Source organism: Sorex fumeus, unplaced genomic scaffold (genome assembly GCF_029834395.1).
Source record: "Sorex fumeus unplaced genomic scaffold, SorFum_2.1 ptg000153l, whole genome shotgun sequence".
Taxonomy (NCBI): Eukaryota; Metazoa; Chordata; class Mammalia; order Eulipotyphla; family Soricidae; genus Sorex; species Sorex fumeus.
Window position 1 is genome coordinate 309,729 of NW_026606210.1, and position 17,165 is coordinate 326,893.

At 66.1% G+C, this 17,165-nt stretch overlaps 2 protein-coding genes across 3 annotated transcripts; both read left to right on the forward strand.

Moving 5' to 3' along the window:
* The first annotated feature begins 3,991 nt into the window (after positions 1 to 3,991).
* On the forward strand, positions 3,992 to 9,540 carry MAPK11 (mitogen-activated protein kinase 11). 2 transcript variants are annotated; one of them, XM_056107052.1, is made up of 12 exons: positions 3,993 to 4,173; positions 6,693 to 6,822; positions 7,173 to 7,231; positions 7,314 to 7,425; positions 7,510 to 7,539; positions 7,622 to 7,669; positions 7,759 to 7,873; positions 8,451 to 8,522; positions 8,703 to 8,782; positions 8,971 to 9,049; positions 9,131 to 9,304; positions 9,402 to 9,540. In XM_056107052.1, exons 1-12 carry the CDS (start codon positions 4,058 to 4,060, stop codon positions 9,479 to 9,481), a joined length of 1,095 nt encoding a protein of 364 aa, XP_055963027.1. In that variant the 5' UTR covers positions 3,993 to 4,057; the 3' UTR covers positions 9,482 to 9,540. The 2 variants fall into 2 exon arrangements, with proteins under 2 accessions (XP_055963028.1, XP_055963027.1); XM_056107053.1 differs by lacking the exon at positions 8,451 to 8,522 and having other exon boundaries at positions 3,992 to 4,173.
* A 2,120-nt stretch (positions 9,541 to 11,660) lies between these two features.
* MAPK12 (mitogen-activated protein kinase 12) lies at positions 11,661 to 16,865 on the forward strand. The gene is made up of 12 exons (XM_056107051.1): positions 11,661 to 11,904; positions 11,985 to 12,114; positions 13,528 to 13,586; positions 13,962 to 14,073; positions 14,166 to 14,195; positions 14,346 to 14,393; positions 14,592 to 14,706; positions 14,933 to 15,004; positions 15,120 to 15,199; positions 15,281 to 15,359; positions 15,447 to 15,620; positions 16,532 to 16,865. The coding sequence occupies exons 1-12, from the start codon at positions 11,780 to 11,782 to the stop codon at positions 16,609 to 16,611; spliced, it is 1,104 nt and encodes a 367-aa protein (XP_055963026.1). The 5' UTR covers positions 11,661 to 11,779; the 3' UTR covers positions 16,612 to 16,865.
* The last annotated feature ends 300 nt before the right edge of the window (positions 16,866 to 17,165 follow it).

Genomic DNA, 17,165 nt, shown 5'->3' on the forward strand with positions numbered 1-17,165 from the left:
CAGTAGTGTGCACTCAAGGGTTGTGACCTCTGTTGATGGCAGAGAGAAATGACTGTGCAGCCCTCCCGCCCCCGTTTGCTTTTCATTACACAAGCACGCCTGACTTCCCTTCACGTAGCACCCACCCTGGGCGCTGGGACATGGAAACACAGCAGTTAGCAGGAGAGACAGGCCCTGGTGCCCCAAAACACCAACCCAAGCAGAAAGGGCTTCAGGTATGGCTGGATCTAGGTGTCCGTCACCCTTGGGTGATAGCTGGATTCTCAGCAGCACTAGTGGCAGTAGTGCAGCCCTTGCCCTGGGGGCAGCACATTTGCCATCGCTGGGGTGCGGTTGCTGGAACAAGCCTGAATCAGCAGCCACATCCAGCCTCATGGGATAAGAATGTTCTGTCAGGGGCTGGAGCAATAGCACAGTGGGTAGGGCATTTGCCTTGCACGCGGCCGACCCGGGTTCGATTCCCAGCATCCCATGTGGTCCCCCGAGCACCGCCAGGAGTAATTTCTGAGTGCATGAGCCAGGAGTAACCCCTGTGCAAAGCCGGGTGTGACCCAAAACAAAACAACAAAAAAAAAGAATGTTCTGTCCGGACACACAAGAGTCCTAGACAAACCACAGTTGGCCCCCGATCAGGGGACAGGGTTGTCGCCGACATCGGGTTCTACTTCCCCGAGAGGGTGCTGTGCTGAGGTAGAGTGGGGGGCATGGTCTGGTGGGGGCAGGGACCCACTCTGGACTCTTTAGTGTTTGGGGCAGGGGACACACACTAGCAGGGTTTCTTCCTGCTGCCTTGTGCTCAGGGACCAGGCCTGGCTATGCTGGGGGACCGTGTGTGGTACCCGGGATGCAACCTAGGTTGGCCACGTGTAAGGGAAGCCCCTTCCTGACCCTACTCTGGCTCCAGCCCTGTGACCTTTCCAGACCACGCTCTTGTCCCCTCCCCACTGGTCAGCCAGACAGGAAGAGCCCAGGAGAGCTGACCACTGCTCCAAGGCCACCCACCTGCAGTGGGGCTCCGATGGCTTTTCTTTCATGGTGGAGGTGTAAGATGGGTGTTGAGGTCAGGACAGTGCAGTGGTCATGGTCCTAGCCCTGTCTGAGGTAGACTGAGGTTTGATTCTCGGCACCCCATACTGTCCCTGAAAACCTCCAGGAGTGACCCCTGAGTAAAGCTGGCTGTAGCCAAAAAAAAAAAAAAGGGAACTGGCTGGTGATCACACCAGGGTGGAAGGGGGTGGGTGGGAAGGTGCTGACGCATCAAGGGTGCCCGACTCCTCTTCTGCTTTTCCTTCCCCTTCCCCTCCCCCCTCCCCTGACTTCTGGGGGTAGTGGAGTCCGGGTAGGGTGGTCTCAGCTTCTCCCAGCTGTCTCCAGGCGCCCCACTAAGTGACTGCCAGGCTGAAGGGGCAGCCTGTGCGAGGACCATGACACGGTTGGGGGGTAGTTAGCCTGGGGTGACCACGAGCTGCAGAAGAGGGTGGAGGAGGGTCAGCGTTCGGAGGCTCTCACGACCCCCTCGCCCGTCCATCATGGAAGCTACAAACAGCTGCCTCCTCTCTGCTCGCTGTCCCCTGCGGGCACCCGTTTGCACCCCACCCAGGAGAAACTCCCCCGCGGCACTGTCCTCAGGACCTCCCCGGCGGGTGGGCGGGACCTGAGGGTCTGGCGGGGGGGTGGGGGCAGTGCGACCCAGAGGGCCCTGTGCGAGCTGCCCAGCTTGGGGGCCGCGCGGGCCGCGAAGCCCGCGGATTGGACACAGCCCTCTGGATGCGGAGCGGGAAGGGGGACCACGGGCCGGAGGCGGGGCCTGTCGCCATGGGAACGCGAGTCGGGGCGGGGCCTGTCGCCAAGGGAACGAGGGCCCGGCCCGCCCCGTGCAGACAAAGGCGCTCCTGATGTTCCCAGCCACAGCCCACACTGGGACGCCGCACAGCCCAGGGGGGCCCGGCAGAGCAGGCGGGGCAGTCCTCTGAGTTTCAATAATGTTTTGTGTCTTCCAAGTGATGCTCAGGGCCCCGTCGCTCCTGGCAATACTCAGCCACTGGGTCCAGCCCCGAGGAGCTTAGGGGCCATGCTGTGCCAGCAGGACATTCAGCTCAAAGGACGGTGTGGACGCGTGCTGTGCATCCCTGACTCCGGAGCTCTCTCCCCAGTCCCTCGTTTTGAGAGCAGATATTTGAAATCAAGACTCACAGTAGGAGCTGAAGAGTGTACAGTCGGCAGGGCGCTTGCCTTGCACACGGACCTGGGTTTGATTCCCGGTTTCCCGTTAGGTTCCCAGAGCATTGCCAGGAGTAATTCCTGAGTGCAGAGACCATAGTGACCCCTGAACGTCGCGGGGTGTGACCAAAAAACTTTTTAAGAAAAGACATTAAAACACTTAGATTTGGGGCCAGAGCAATAGTACGCGGGCAAGGTGCTTGCCTTGTACGGAGCCACATGTGGCCGACCGTGGTTTGATTCTGAGCACCCCATATGGTTCTCTCATGCCTGAGTGCAAAGCTAGGATTAACCCCTGAGCAGTGCTTGGTGTGGTCCCGAAACAAAACAAAACAAAATCCCTCCGATTCGGGGCTGGAGTGATAGCACAGCGGGTAGAGCATTTGCCTTGCACGTAGCCAACATGGCGGACGCAGGTTCGATTCCCAGCATCCCATATCCCATGTGTATCATCCCATATGATCTCCTGAGCACCGCCAGGATCAATTCCTGAGTGCATGAGCCAGGAGTAACCCCTGAGCATCGCCGGGTGTGACCCAAAAAGAAAAAAAAATCCCTCCGATTTGGAGTTAGAGAAGTACTGCAAAATGAAACAAAATGAAAATAAATAAAGCAGCCCATGAGGGTGTGGAAGATGGTTCAGTGAGCCCAATGGGCCGAGCATGTGCTTCGCGTGCACGAGTTTGTTCCCCAGCATGACACGCCCCCCCCCCCAAGTACCACCCAGAGCTACCCCTGAGCCAAGAGCTCATGGGGCCACACTGTCAGGTGTGGCCCCAAAACAAACCCCAAAAAGCAGCTTGTGTGATAGCTGCACCCTCACAGCAGGAAGAGAATCTGGGGTGCGGGGAGAGGAATTATGGGGTGCAGAAGCCTCGGCTGTCTAAATCAGGGCACGTCCACTCCTGGGAAAGCCAAAGTGGGATTCTGGAAGAGGCAACAGCTGAGAAGCTGGGGATGTGACTCAGCAGTACAACACTTGCCTTGTGTGTGTGAGGCCCTGGGTTCAGTCCCTGGCAACCCCCCCCACAAACACACTCATACACACTCACACACTCATGCACTCACGCACACACTAACACAGACTCGCACACACTCTCACACTCACACACACTACACAGTCTTACACTCACATTCACACGGACACATACACTCACATACTAACACTCACACACTCACTCATGCACACTCACACTCATACGCAACGAACGCACTCACACACTCACACACACACTCTCACAAACACACACCACACTCACGCTCACACACACACTCACACACTCACCACACTCACGCACACACACACTCACACTCTCACACACACCACACACACACTCACACACTCCTGGCCCAAATACTGAGGCCCTGGGCAGGAGCGGCCCGGAACTGTCCCCGGCGCGCCCCGCGCCGCGCTGTCCCTGGTGCTGACAGGGGGCGGGGGCGGCCGAGCCGCGCGGGGGTCCGGACGGGAGGCGGCCCCGGGCGGGGGAGCGGGAGTGCGGGCCGAGCCCGCGGGCCGGTGCCCACTGCCCACTTGCCTGGAGCCCGGGCTTTGCTCCTCGCGGCGTTTCCTCCCCGAGAGGAGCCGCGTTCCCGGATCCCGGGTTCCCGGCGGCCCGGAGCCCGGGCGCCGCCGTGGGCAGCGGGTGGGCGGCGGGGCGCGGGGCCCGGGGCGCGGGGCCCGGGGCGCGGGTCCGGGGCTGGGTGGGGGCGGCGGGCCCCGAGGCGGAGGGGGAGCGCGCGGGGCCCGCGTCGGAGCGGGGAGGGGCGCGGGGCGGAACCGCCCGGCCCGCGTCCGCGCCCCGCCCGCCGCGCGCCTCCCGCGGCCGCTCCGGACATGTCGGGCCCCCGCGCCGGCTTCTACCGCCAGGAGCTGAACCAGACGCTGTGGGAGGTGCCGCTGCGGCTGCAGGGGCTGCGGCCGGTGGGCTCCGGCGCCTACGGCTCCGTGTGGTAGGGGCGGGGGCGTGGCGAGCGCGGGGGGGCGCGCGGGCAGCGCCCACCCTCCGGGGCCGCGCGGACCGCGCAGCGCCCCAGGCGAGGCGGGTCTGCGGGGCGTCGGGTGCATGCTGGGGCGGGCCGCCGGGGTCTGCAGACGCCCCCTAGGAGGGAGGACCCCCTCCCCCGCGCCCTGGACCGGCCTCGAGGCACTCCAGGGGGCGCTGGGGCTTAGGCCTGAAGCAGAGAAAGGCCTGATGCTGAGGGCGTCCCCACCCCAGCCGCGTCGGAGGAGGGGCTGGCTGAGGGTCTGTTACCTCGCTGCGATTGGGGGTCCTGGGGGGATTACAGGAACTTCTGAGGACCTAGGATGCAGACCCACGGGGTCCAGGTTCCAGCTACGGGGTGGTGGGGGAGGCGGGGGGCACACCCTGCGGAGCTTGGACTCACGCCTGGCTCACTCCCAGCTCTGTGCTCGCGGCTCAGGCAGGATGCCTTGGCTTGCTGGGACCCCCATGATGTGTGGGGATGGGGAAGTGCACCCCCCTCCCTCCCACTCCTGCAGCTGCGTGGACCCTGGAGTCCGTCTCGCGTGGGTGTCGCTGAGCCCAGGAGGCTGCTGTCCATGGTGGCTGGAGGAGGCGCAGGGCCCTCTCAGGCTCTGCTCCAGTCTGGGCAGAAACGGAGGAATTCCCTGTGTTCTCCTGAGGCCCGGGCTGGTGGCCACCCCCAAGTGGGCCACAAGCCTCTGCCGTCCTCCCCTTGGAGGCAGGAAGGGGTCCAAAGCGCTGCGTCTGCGAGTCTGCCACCCCCACTGGTGTCCCCTCGGGTCCAGGATGGCTTTCTGGAAATTTCGGGAAGTCTCAGCTCTCTGACGCTTCCCCGCACCGCTCCCAGCTCTGCTGTTGGGATGCCCAGTTGCTGACCCCCGTGTTTCTCAGATGACAAGCACTGAGCAACACCTCCCCCACCAGTGCCTATTTCCTGTCGTGCCCCCTCACATAAGAAACCACCCCCAGGAGTGCCCGGCTTCCCCCAGGGGCCAGGACAGGCAGGGCAAGGCACCCCAGAGCCTGCTGCCTTTGCTCAGCCCTGCCAGGTCTCACCAGCACCCTGGGGTGGTGCCCTCAGGGCAAGCAGGTGAGGCACAGTCTGAGAACAATCCTAAGAAGGGGATTCCTGAGGACAGGTGGCCCCTGGGCAGGGGGCTGTTGGGGTCTGGGCCAAACCCAGCATTCACAGTGAGGCCAATGGCAGAGAGCGGGAGGGGCCGGAGGGTCACTTCTGTGGGGCTTGGGGGCAGGCAAAGGGGATAGAGCCGCCCTCTCGGAAGGCACCCTATTGTCCAGGTCGTTACTGGGTGACCTGGGGCTGGACAGAGGGCAGAGTTAACACATGTGCCGTGTATGCGGCAGGCCCCAGTTCAGTCCCCAGGCTGAGGGTCTCCTGAGCACTGTCAGGCATAAATCCCAAACACAGGGACTGGAGCAATAGTACATCAGGTAGGGCTTTTGCCCTGCATGCGGCCGACCCAGGTTCGATTCCCAGCATCCCATATGGTCCCCTGAGAACCGCCAGGAGTAATTCCTTAGTGCAGAGCCAGGAGTAACCCCTGTGCATTGCCAGGTGTGACCTAAAAAGTCACTGTCACTGTCCTTCCGTTGTTCATCAGTTTGCTCGAGTGGGCCCAGTAACATTGTGAGACTTGTTACTGTGTTTGGCATATCAAATACGTCACAGGTAGCTTGCCAGGCTTTTGCTGTGAGGGCGAGATACTCTTGGTAGCTTGCCGGGCTCTCTGAGAGGGGCGCAGTAATCCAAACTCAGGTTGGCCGTGTTGGCCATGTAAAAGGCAAACGCCCTACCCGCTGTGCTATCGCTCCAACCTGACCCAAAAAGTAAAAAAAAAAGGAAAAAAGAAACCCCCACAGAACCCAGTGTGGTCCAAACCCCTGTAAAAATTCTTTTCAGGGTCCCGAGAGATCCTCCAGGGGGTAGGGCACTTGCCTTGCGTGCAGCCACCCTGGGCTCTGTGCCCAGCACCCCGTATGATTCCCTGAGCCCCGCCAGGAGGGATTCAGGGCACGGCCAGGAGCCAACCCTGAGCACCGCTGGGTATGGCGTAAAAACAAACCTTTCCCTGCAACAAAACAAAATGACGCAGGGCCAAGGAAGTGGACGCCCCAGTGTCACGCTGGGAATAGCCGCACCACTGGCAGGATGGCTGAAAAACCATCCATCATTTTCCAACTGTTTTGATAGCAGCCTCGGGCACTCCAGAATCCCTGCGGAGCCTCCTGCTCCATCTGGGCAGGGGCCAGAGACAGGGTCCAGCCAAGCCCTGCGGCTCCCAGTGGGGAGGGTCTGGGAAGCCAGGGAGAGGCGTGGGTGCGGCGCACTGCTCTTCAAGGACAGGGGAGTAAGGGTTGCCGCGTGGTGGCCACTTCGTCCCCGGGGTGGCCACCAGCTCGCACGGCCAGGGGCTCCTTCCCGTGCTGATGCTCTGAGGCCAGACACCGGCTCCCGCCTTCCAGCTCGGCCTATGATTCTCAATTGCGCCAGAAAGTGGCGGTGAAGAAGCTGTCGCGACCTTTCCAGTCGCTGGTCCACGCGCGGAGGACCTACAGGGAACTGCGGCTGCTCAAGCACCTCAAACACGAGAATGTGAGTGGAGACCCCTGGCCAGGGGACAAGGAGGGGCGTGGCCAGGGGAGGGGCGTGGCCAGGGAACAGGAGAGGGCGTGGTCATAACAGGGCGTGGTCAGAGAGGTGGGGGCGTGGGCAGATGAGGGGCGTGGCCGTGGGGCAGGAGGGAGGGGCATGGCAAGAGGAGGTGTGTGACCAGGTGATGGGGCGAGGCCAGGGGCGGGAGGGCGTGGCCAGGGGCAGGATGAAGGGCGTGGCCATGAGAGGGGCGTGGCCAGGTCGGGTGGAGGGCGTGGCCAGAGGCAGGGACGTGGCCAGGGCAGGAGGACTCCGTCCTGGGTCACTGCCTTACTGCCCTCCCTGCCCAGGTCATCACACTCCTGGACGTCTTCACACCAGCCACGTCCATCGAGGACTTCAGCGAAGTGTGAGGGCCGGGGGTCTGCGAGAGACAGCAGGGGTGGGGGCGAGGGCACGGGCACGTCTCCGGCTGACTCGTGCCCCCCCAGGTACCTGGTCACCACCCTGATGGGCGCCGACCTGAACAGCATCGTCAAGTGCCAGGCTCTGAGCGATGAGCACATCCAGTTCCTGGTGTACCAGCTGCTGCGTGGGCTGAAGGTGGGGGAGTGGGGCAGGCGGGCAGCGGGCAGGGCCTGGCCGCCGGCCCCTCACGGCCCTCGCATCATCCCCTCACCCCTGCAGTACATCCACTCGGCTGGCATCATCCACCGGGTAGGTGCACAGGCGCGGGGGCCGGGGTGCAGGGGTGCACGTCCTGCTGCTCTCCTGAGCTCACGCCGCGGCACCCCTGCAGGACCTGAAGCCCAGCAACGTGGCTGTGAACGAGGACTGTGAGCTCAAGGTAGGCGCTGCCCGCGGTGGCCGGGGGCGTGGGGCGCAGGGCAGGGGTGCTGCCACGGCAGACGCTGACTGCTGGTGGTGGTGCCCCAGATCCTGGACTTCGGGCTGGCTCGCCAGGCGGACGAGGAGATGACCGGCTACGTGGCCACGCGCTGGTACCGGGCCCCAGAGATTATGCTGAACTGGATGCATTACAACCAGACAGGTGACATCCGCCCGCAGTGCCCGGCAGGCAGAGGGCAGCTCTGCAGGGGACGCAGGGGAGGGCCACCCAGCCTTAGGGGACCGAAGGCCAGACCCTCAGTGGGCGGGGAGGCAGTACAGCAGGCCGGGCATTTGTCTTGCACACGGCTGACCTGGGTTCGATCCCTGACACCCCCTGTGGCTCCCTGAGCACCGCCAGGAGTGACTTCTGAGCTCTGAACCAGGATTAGCCTCCGAGGGCCACTGGGTGTGGTCCAAAACACCAAAAATTCAGCTCGCAGGGAGGGGCTGCAGAGGTAGGACAGGGTGCCGGCGCTTCCGTCCTCCTTCCTGGGTGCTTAGCGCTGTACGGTCTTCACAGCACTGACCAGAGCACAGAGCAAGGAGTCATGGCTCAGTCCCCCCTGTCAGACCCTCAGAGGGGGATTTTGGAGGGCTCTGGGGTCTCCTCCCCCCACTGGCATCTCCCCTGCCCAGCTAGGGAGGTGTCTTTGGGGCTAGGCATCCCTCAGGGCCACGAACCGGCCCGTGAGGGCTCAAGAGCCGGGGGAGTGGTCTGAGGGGGCCCTCCCCGACAGTGGACATCTGGTCCGTGGGCTGCATCATGGCCGAGCTGCTCCAGGGGAAGGCCCTCTTCCCGGGAAGCGACTGTATCCTTGCTGCGGGTGCAGGGACCCCCCCACCTGAGGGTGGGGCTGGGCCAGGTGGGCCCTGGCTCGCCGGGGGGGGGGCTGTGGTGCATCCAGCAGGAAAGCGGGTGTCGTGCCCCCAGACCTGCTGTCTGAAGGCCCAGAGGGGCCACGTCCAGTGATGTTTCCTGAGCCTGGTAGACATCGATCAGCTGAAGCGCATCATGGAGGTGGTGGGGACGCCCAGCCCTGAGGTTCTGGCGAAGATTTCCTCAGAACACGTGAGTCTGCAGAGCACAGGGAGGGGGCGCAGCCGTGGCACCCCGGGGAGCCCAGGCGAGAGGGTGCCCTGGCGTGGGTGGATGGGCTGGCCTAGGCCCCGGGTGAGCAGGAGGAGAGGGCTGTGGTCAGGGCCTGGTGGCGGGTAGGAGGCGGGACAGCCCCTGACGCCCCTCGCTGTGACCCCCAGGCCCGGACCTACATCCAGTCCCTGCCTCCCATGCCGCAGAAGGACCTCAGGAGCATCTTCCGGGGAGCCAGCCCCCTGGGTGAGGCGGGGCCTGAGGCGGGGCTGGCCTGCCCCTGGTGCTGGACACAGCGCCGATCGCCCACCCCCCACCCCCCTGCAGCTGTGGACCTCCTGGGAAGGATGCTGGTGCTGGACAGTGATCAGAGGGTCAGTGCGGCGGAGGCGCTGGCCCACGCCTACTTCAGCCAGTACCACGACCCCGATGACGAGCCCGAGGCTGAGCCCTACGACCAAAGCCTGGAGGCCACGGAGCACACCCTGGAGCAGTGGAAGGGTGGGTGGGCGCCTGCACTGCGGGGTGGTGGGCTCTGGCACCCGGGGTCCCTCAGCCGAGGGCTGCAAGACTCACTCTCCCCGCATCCCCATCCCAGAGCTCACCTATCAGGAGGTGCTCAACTTCAAACCCCCGGAGCCAGCCCAGCCACCGGGCAGCCTGGAGATTGAGCAGTGAGGTGCTGCCGACCAGGCCACACTGCCGCTCGGGGCCGGAGCCCCGTCTTCACCCTGCCGGCCCTGCAGCTCCAGCCCCGGAGATGGATGTTGTCCCCATGCCAGCAGACCTCACTGTGGGGGACCCCACACCAGGATTGGCATGGTTGTCACCTGACCTCAGTCCCAGAGGACTGGGCTGGGGTGGGGCTCCACAGGGGCTCCTCAGCGCTGAGGCTCAGGTGCCTTTGAGCCTGTCTTGGGGTCAGGGTGGGGCCCCTGCCAGGTGTTGCAGCCACACTCACCTGGGCTGGGTGCTGGCTGGCGCCCTGCACTGTGTGTGTTAGGGGGTGCGGTGCAGGGTAGGGGGTTCTGTGTTGCCCCTGCACTCCGGGTTCTTGCTGCCATGGGGTGCTGAGGTCCGCTGTGCCCCTGATGAGGGGCTTCGGTGGGCAAGGGGCAGCCTGTGTGAGCTGCGTATCCCAGTAGGCTCCTTTGGGGGGCTTTGTGCCACACTCAGCTTTGCTCACGGGTGCCCCCTGGCGGTGTGGGGTGGAATTGGGCCTGGCCATGCTCAAGGACACCCCCCAGCCCCCTACCCGCTCTCTAACCCCCCCACACACCCCTCAGCTTCCAGCCCCTGCAGTTTGTTTCATTTCTTTTTTGTTTTTTGTTTTGGGGCCACACCCGGCAATGCTCAGGGCTTCCTCCCGGCTCTGCACTCAGGAATCACTCCTGGCAGTGCTCCGGGGACCATAGGGCATGTGGAGGATGGAAGCCGGGTCAGCCGTGTGCAAGGCAAGTGCCCTCCCCACTGTGCTATCGCTCCGGCCCCTGCAGTGGGTCTCTGAAGCCTGAGGATGCTGTGCTAGCTGGGGGTTCCGGGGGCTGCTGGAGACGGGAACTGGGCCAGGACCCCAGCACGGGGTCCAGGAGGAAGCTGCTGCCATCACCTCCGTCCTCCCCGCAGGGACTGGCTGGTCTGGCGACCAGAGTGGAGGGTGTGGGCCTTCTCTCAGGGGTGGTGTCAGGTGGGAGGTGGCCTCCAGACCCCAGGGTGTGACTATCGCCATATGCAGGCACCAGGTTTCATAATAAAGGGCTTTCTCTGCCTCAGTGTGTCCCTACTGCTGGACGTCTACTGTCAGTTGGGGCTCCTGGTGGCCCAGCTCCGCTGGACACTGCACCACACTAGACAAACTCTCCGCTGCTCCCTTCGGCATACGAAACTGCAGCTGGAATGGAGGGAGGCCACCCCCCACAGTGGTATTCTGTCTGGGCAGTGGTCAGGGGCCACCTAGGACCCAGACCTCTCTGACAGCACCGGCCTGGCCTCGTCCGGGGCTGGTGGGGTGTGTAGGGCAATGGGGGGCACCAACTCTGGGGCTCCTGGGCCTGCCAGTCAGGCCATCTCCCCCGGGAGACATTCTGTGCCTGGACCTGAGGGGAGGTCAGGGGCAGCTGGATCGCCACAGCAGCACTGTGGCCCCGGGGTGCCCAGCGGCAGGGGATTGGACCGGAGTGGCTGGTCCAGGAGGTCCACTGGGGACTTGTGGGCACGAGGAGCAGGTGACCGCGGGCAGCATGGGCAGCACCACTGGGCACAGGTGTAAAGCCACCCTGGCCTGGCCTCAGGGCTGCTGATTCATGGCAGGTGGGCGGGGCAGCCCTGGGGATCCTGTTACCCTGCGACCCAGGGTCACCTCCGGGAGGGTTGTGTCAGGCAGCTGGTCCAGATGCTGGGCCCGGGGGACCCCGGGGGAGGGGTAGAGGCTGCCCCCCAGGGGCCAGGGCAAGATCCCGTGGGGCGCTGGCGCTCTGAAGGACAAGCGGGAGGGCGTGAGCTGGCCAGCGGGTGCCGGGCAGAGGCTGAGACGCGGACAGTCCCGCCCCGGGTGCGAGCGCGCAGGCTGCAGGCGGCCGGGGTCTGGACCCCTGCGGCGGCGGCGCGGGGATGCGCGCGGGAGCGACGGCGCGGCCCCTCGCGTGCGGAGGACGACGTGGCCGGCCCCGGGGGCGTCCAGGGGGCACCGGGCAGTGCGACTGAGCGGGCTGGAGCGCGCGCTCCCCGCCCCCGCCTCGGCCCGCCCCGGCCGCCGCGCCTCGGGTTTCCGGAGGGGCCGCGGCGGGCGGGGGGTCACGTGCGCGCCGCTGGGCCCGGCTGGTTCGCGGGCCGGGGAGAGGCCGGGCCGGGCCGGGGTCGGCGGCGCGGGGCTCCGAGCGCAGCGCGGGGCGACGCGCAGGGCACAGCCGGCCGCGGGGCGCCCAGGGGCGCGCGCCGACCCCGCCGCGCGCGGGGGCCGCGTGCGGGGCGCGGGCCATGGGGTCGCCGCCGCCCGCCCGCCGGGGCTTCTACCGCCAGGAGGTGACCAAGACGGACTGGGAGGTCCGCGCCGTGTACCAGGACCTGCAGCCCGTGGGCTCGGGCGCGTACGGCGCCGTGTGGTGAGCGCGGGCGGCCGCGCGGGGCGGCGGGCGGCCGGGGGGACGCGCGCGCGCGCTGAGCCGTGCGCCCCGTCCCGCAGCTCGGCCGTGGACAGCCGCACCGGCCTCAAGGTGGCCATCAAGAAGCTGTACCGGCCCTTCCAGTCGGAGCTGTACGCCAAGCGCGCCTACCGGGAGCTGCGTCTGCTCAAACACATGCGCCACGACAACGTGAGTGTCCGCCCGACGGCGGTCTGGCGCCCCGAGCCCGGTGGGGTGCGGTGGGGGCTCCCTCAGCCCCGCCTCCGGCTGGCCCCTGCTGCCCCCACTGGTCAGGGGGCCCAGGAGCGCAGGTGCAGGGGGCAAAGCTGAGCGCAGGCCTTCGGCACCCAGAGCGGGGTCCGCCGTGGGTGCAGACTGCCACCGGGCGGTGCTACCCACCCCCCACTCCGACTGCTCTGGGGGGCTTCTGCTTGGGCCCCCTGGGCTCCTGGAGGCCAGCCCCGCAGGCCGGGAAGATAGAGGCCGGCTTGGGATTCCTGGAACCTCTCAGCCGGGTGGGCCCTGCCTTTTATTTCCTGTCCCCGCCCTGGGCGCTTCCTGGAAGAAAGCCTCGGTCCTGGACACCGGCCTGGCCAGCCTCACTCCCTGCACGCTCTGGGACCCCCGCTACCTGAGGCTGCCACCCTCTCCAGCCCCTGTGCAGTCACCTCCCTCTGCGGGCCTGGCCTCCCCTGCCTCAGGCGGCCACTCCCCCGGGGTCCTCCTTCCCCGCAGAGCTCTGGGCCTGCCCCTGCCTTCCAGGGGCTCCTCAGCCTGCTGGGAGATGGGGGGGCAGTGCTGGCCCCCCAACCCGGCTCCTCTGCCCCCCACATTAGGTCCTGCTGCTTCTTCCCTGCTTGTGGCAGCCCCACGATCCCAAGGCCACTGCTCTGGTGTCTTTTGGCAAAAGCATCCCTGCTGCCCAGTCCTCACCTGTCCGCGTTCCCACCTCTGCCCCCAGCCGCCCCCTTCATTCCCCTCCACCCTGGGCCCCAGCACTGTGGTCCTGGTGGCCGTCTCGCTGCGGCCCCCACGTCCACGCTTGCGGTCTCTGGGCTGACCCCATCCAACAGCGGAGGAAACTCCAGTGTCACCTGAATCAGCCCTCCCCAGGTGACCGGTCCAGCCCTCGGCCTCTCCTTGACGGCTGCCCTGGCCCTCTTCCGCGTCACCCCGCCTCCCTGCCCCCTCCTGCCCTGGTCCCTGTTGGCCAGCTTGCGCCACTTGTCCCCCACCTTTTGCTTCCTGGACGCCGGATGTCCTGCTACCTTTGAGTTGTCCGCAAAGCTCAGCACCTGTGAGACCTGCCGGGCTGGGTGCCGTGGAGGGGCTGCAGCTGGCCTGGGTGTCCACTGGGGAGGGAGGAAGGGAGGGCACGCTGAGTGGAGAGGGGATGGGGCCGTGTGCCCCCGCCTGCCCCTCCTGCAGACCCAGGCTGTCACGCTCCCAAAATAGCCTCTGTGTCTGCAGGCAGCTGTGTCAGGCCAGGCGGAGTGGCCAGTGGGCAGGGCCAGGGGAGAGGGTCAGCTGCAGGGGCCTCTCCTGCCCGTGGCGACACTTCCTCCTGAGCAAGCCCGCCGGAACCCTCCCTGCTTCCCCCAGGTGATCGGGCTGCTGGATGTCTTCACCCCTGATGAGACCTTGGACGACTTCACGGACTTGTGGGTGCTGGCTTGGGGCTGCCCGGGTGGGTGGAGCCGGGCCCCTGGGTGCTGACGTCGGGCTCCGGTTGGCTGCACACTGGCCGTCCCCTCCTCGCGCCGCTGTGGCTGTGTCCTGGGACCCACAGCCCAATGTGGGGGCAGTCAGAGGCGTGCGCCCGGAGCCCAGGACTGGCCAGGCTGGAGTGGGCGGGTCCTGCAGTGCCCTCGCCCCTGCCCTGCTCTGCTGCCTCCTCCAGTCCCTGTGGCCAGGATCCGGGCAGGGAGGGCCGAGGCTCCCGCTCCCTGGGGCCCCGCTGTCTGCCTGTCCCTCCCAGCTGCCCACTGAGTCGCTGTGGACGGGCTGGGTGACCCCGTGGCCGTGCGGCTCTGTAGCTACCTGGTGATGCCGTTCATGGGCACGGACCTGGGCAAGCTCATGAAGCACGAGAAGCTGAGCGAGGACCGAATCCAGTTCCTGGTTTACCAGATGCTGAAGGGGCTGAAGGTGGGTGTGGCGGCTGCAGGGGGTGGGGTGGGCGGGCAGGGGCTGGACCCCGCCGGCTGACCGCCACACCCACCTGGTCTCTGTGCCCGCAGTACATCCACGCCGCCGGCATCATCCACAGGGTGAGTCACCTGCCGTGTGCTGGGCCGGGTCAAGGGGTTTGGCCCCTGGGGGCCTGTTGCTTCTCTCTCGTGAGGGCCTGATGTGAGGGTTGGTGCTTGGGCAGCCACTCTGGCCTGCTGTGGCTAAAGCAGTCTCCTGTGCACCTCCAGGACCTGAAGCCCGGCAACCTGGCGGTGAATGAGGACTGTGAGCTGAAGGTGAGCCTCGGAGCTGCCCGCCTGCCTGCACCCCTGCACCCTCGCTGAGGCGGGGTCAGAGGGAGCACCGGGGTCCCTGTTTCATGGCTTGGCCGGGGGGAGCGCCCAGAGGAGTGTGTGGGGCCAGTGCAGAGCCCCCAAGCCGCAGGGGGTCCCAGACCCCCCCTCCCAGTTCCCCCACCTGCTTTCTGGCTTCAGATCCTGGACTTTGGTCTGGCCAGACAGGCGGACAGCGAGATGACCGGCTACGTGGTGACTCGGTGGTACCGGGCACCCGAGGTCATCCTGAACTGGATGCGGTACACGCAGACAGGTGAGGGGCCAGCTGGGGATGGGCCGAGCAGGGAGGGGCGGGGAGGGCGGCGGGCCAGCCGGCCCGGCCACCCCTCGCGGTGCTCCCCGGTGACCCTCAGCCTAAGCCCCGGCTTCCCGCCCTGTCGCTCCCCCGCCCGCCCCTGGCGTCCCCTGCCTCCCTGTCCGTGCCCATGTGTCCTGCCCTCCCCAGCCACTGAGCCCTGAGGCGGGGGCTTCTCTCTCAGTCGACATCTGGTCGGTGGGCTGCATCATGGCGGAGATGATCACGGGAAAAACGCTGTTCAAGGGCAGTGACCGTATCCTGCAGCTGTGGCAGTGGGCGGGGTGGGGATGGTCGGCGCACCTGGGGGTGGGGTGGGCAGGGCGGGGTGGGCCCTCTCCTCTGGTGCGCAGTGCCCTGACCTGCCGCAGACCTGGACCAGCTGAAGGAGATCATGAAGGTGACGGGCACCCCTCCAGAGGAGTTTGTCCAGAGGCTGCAGAGTGCAGAGGTAGGGACCGTGGGCAGGTGGGCAGGCGGGCAGGTGGTGCGCGGTGCTGGCCCTCACCCCCTGGCCCCGGGCCCCATGCAGGCCAAGAACTATATGAAGGGGCTCCCGGAGCTGGAGAAGAAGGATTTCGCTTCCATCCTGACGGACGCCAGCCCGCTGGGTAGGGGTGCGCAGGGGAGCGGGGGAGCAGCCCTGGGGGCACCCCACTGGCCCCGCTCACCCGGTGCTCGCCCACCCCCGCCCCCAGCCGTGAACCTCCTGGAGAAGATGCTGGTGCTGGATGCCGAGCAGCGGGTGACCGCGGCCGAGGCGCTCACGCACCCCTACTTTGAGTCCCTGCATGACACGGAGGACGAGCCCAAGGCCCAGAAGTATGATGAGTCGTTTGATGACGTGGACCGGACCCTGGAGGAGTGGAAGCGTGAGCGGGGGCGCTGGGGCGGCCGGACTCCTGGGGGTGGGGGGAGACTGTGGGGCAGCTGGACCCCCAGGGGCGTGGGCTCTGGGCCACCGGACCCAGGAGCGGGGCTCTGGGGCATGGGCGCTGGGGGTGACTGGACCCTGGGGCGTGGGGCTATATTATACGGCTGTTGCACCCTGTGGTTCATGGGGCTCCGGGGGGGCCGCCCGACCCTGTGGGTTGTGGTTTTCAAAGGTGTCCCCCGGGGTCACCGGGTCCTTCCGCAGGGCCCCGCCCTCCTTAGTGGTTCGTGTTGTGAGTTTTGGTTTGACCCGTTTCCTGCTGCAGAGAGCCAGAGGCCCCACACACAGCCAAACAGCTGTGCTGACACGGGGCCTGTTGGCGGTTGAGTCTCCGGCCAGGACAAGAGACTCTGACTTATCTCACCTTTGAGGGCAAAGGGCTTCCCAGTGAGTCCACCTCCGAGGGCACAGATGGGCATGTGGGTCACGAGGCTCCCTCTGACCCACACTGGCTGGTCCCACCTGGTGGCCCAGCTGGGGTGCTGTGGGCAACAGGCACGGCCTCCGGTGTGTTCTGCATCGGGAGAGGTGCCGGCTGGTGGTGGAGCCTGGGCTGATGCCCCAGATGCTCCTGCCCCAGGGCAGCCTGTGAGCTGGTCAGCGGGCCCAGCCGCAGGCCTGTGTCTGGGGCCACGCGTAGGTGTGGACCGAAAGAGCCTGGTGCCCGCATGCCAGCTGTGACCTCTGACCGCACGCTGTTTGGGGGAGCTCTGGGGTGGCGCTGACGAGCTGCACTGCCGGCTCGGAGTGTCCGAGCCCCCGACCTCATGGCAGCCCCTGAGGGTTTCTTGGTTCCTGGGTTGCTGTTCTGGCCTGAAGGGTCCCTTCTGTCCCCCTCGCCCACTCCAGGTGTCACCTACAAAGAGGTGCTCAGCTTTAAGCCTCCCCGGCACCTGGGAGTTAAGAGTTCCAAGGAGACGGCCTTGTGAAGAGCCTGGCGCCGCGGTGGCCCTGGGGTGCCTGTGGGGCACCAGCTACGGCCTCACAGCTCTTCCCTGGAAGGGGCATCCTGGTTACCCCTGAGGCTGGCCCTGCCCAGCACCTCAGTGACCTCTTGCCCAGACCCCGTCTCAGACCCACTTCTCTGCTCTCCCCCAGCTGAGCTGACCCTTGGCTTTGGGGGACAGCAGTGCTCCATTCTTTTGGGCATCCCTGAGAAGGGGGATGGGGTGGGACCCCCACTCGCCTTCCTGGGGGCCTGGGGAAGGGCTGTGGAGTGGCCACGTGGCTGGAGGGAAATAAATGCCTTAGACGTGTCACGCCTGCCTCCTTGCTGACTTTTCAGGCGGGTGTGAGCTGCCGGCCTGTCTGACGCCCCTGCCTCCCTCACGGGCACTGGGCTTGTGCCAGTCCTGGCCCTGGACCCCCCCCCCCCCCGGCTGTGCTGTGTGCCTGCCCTGGGCAGTTTCCACTTTATTTGGCTCTCACCCTCCCGTGTCAGTGCAAGAGGCAGGCTGAGGGCCTCTTCCCAGGTGACAAGGTC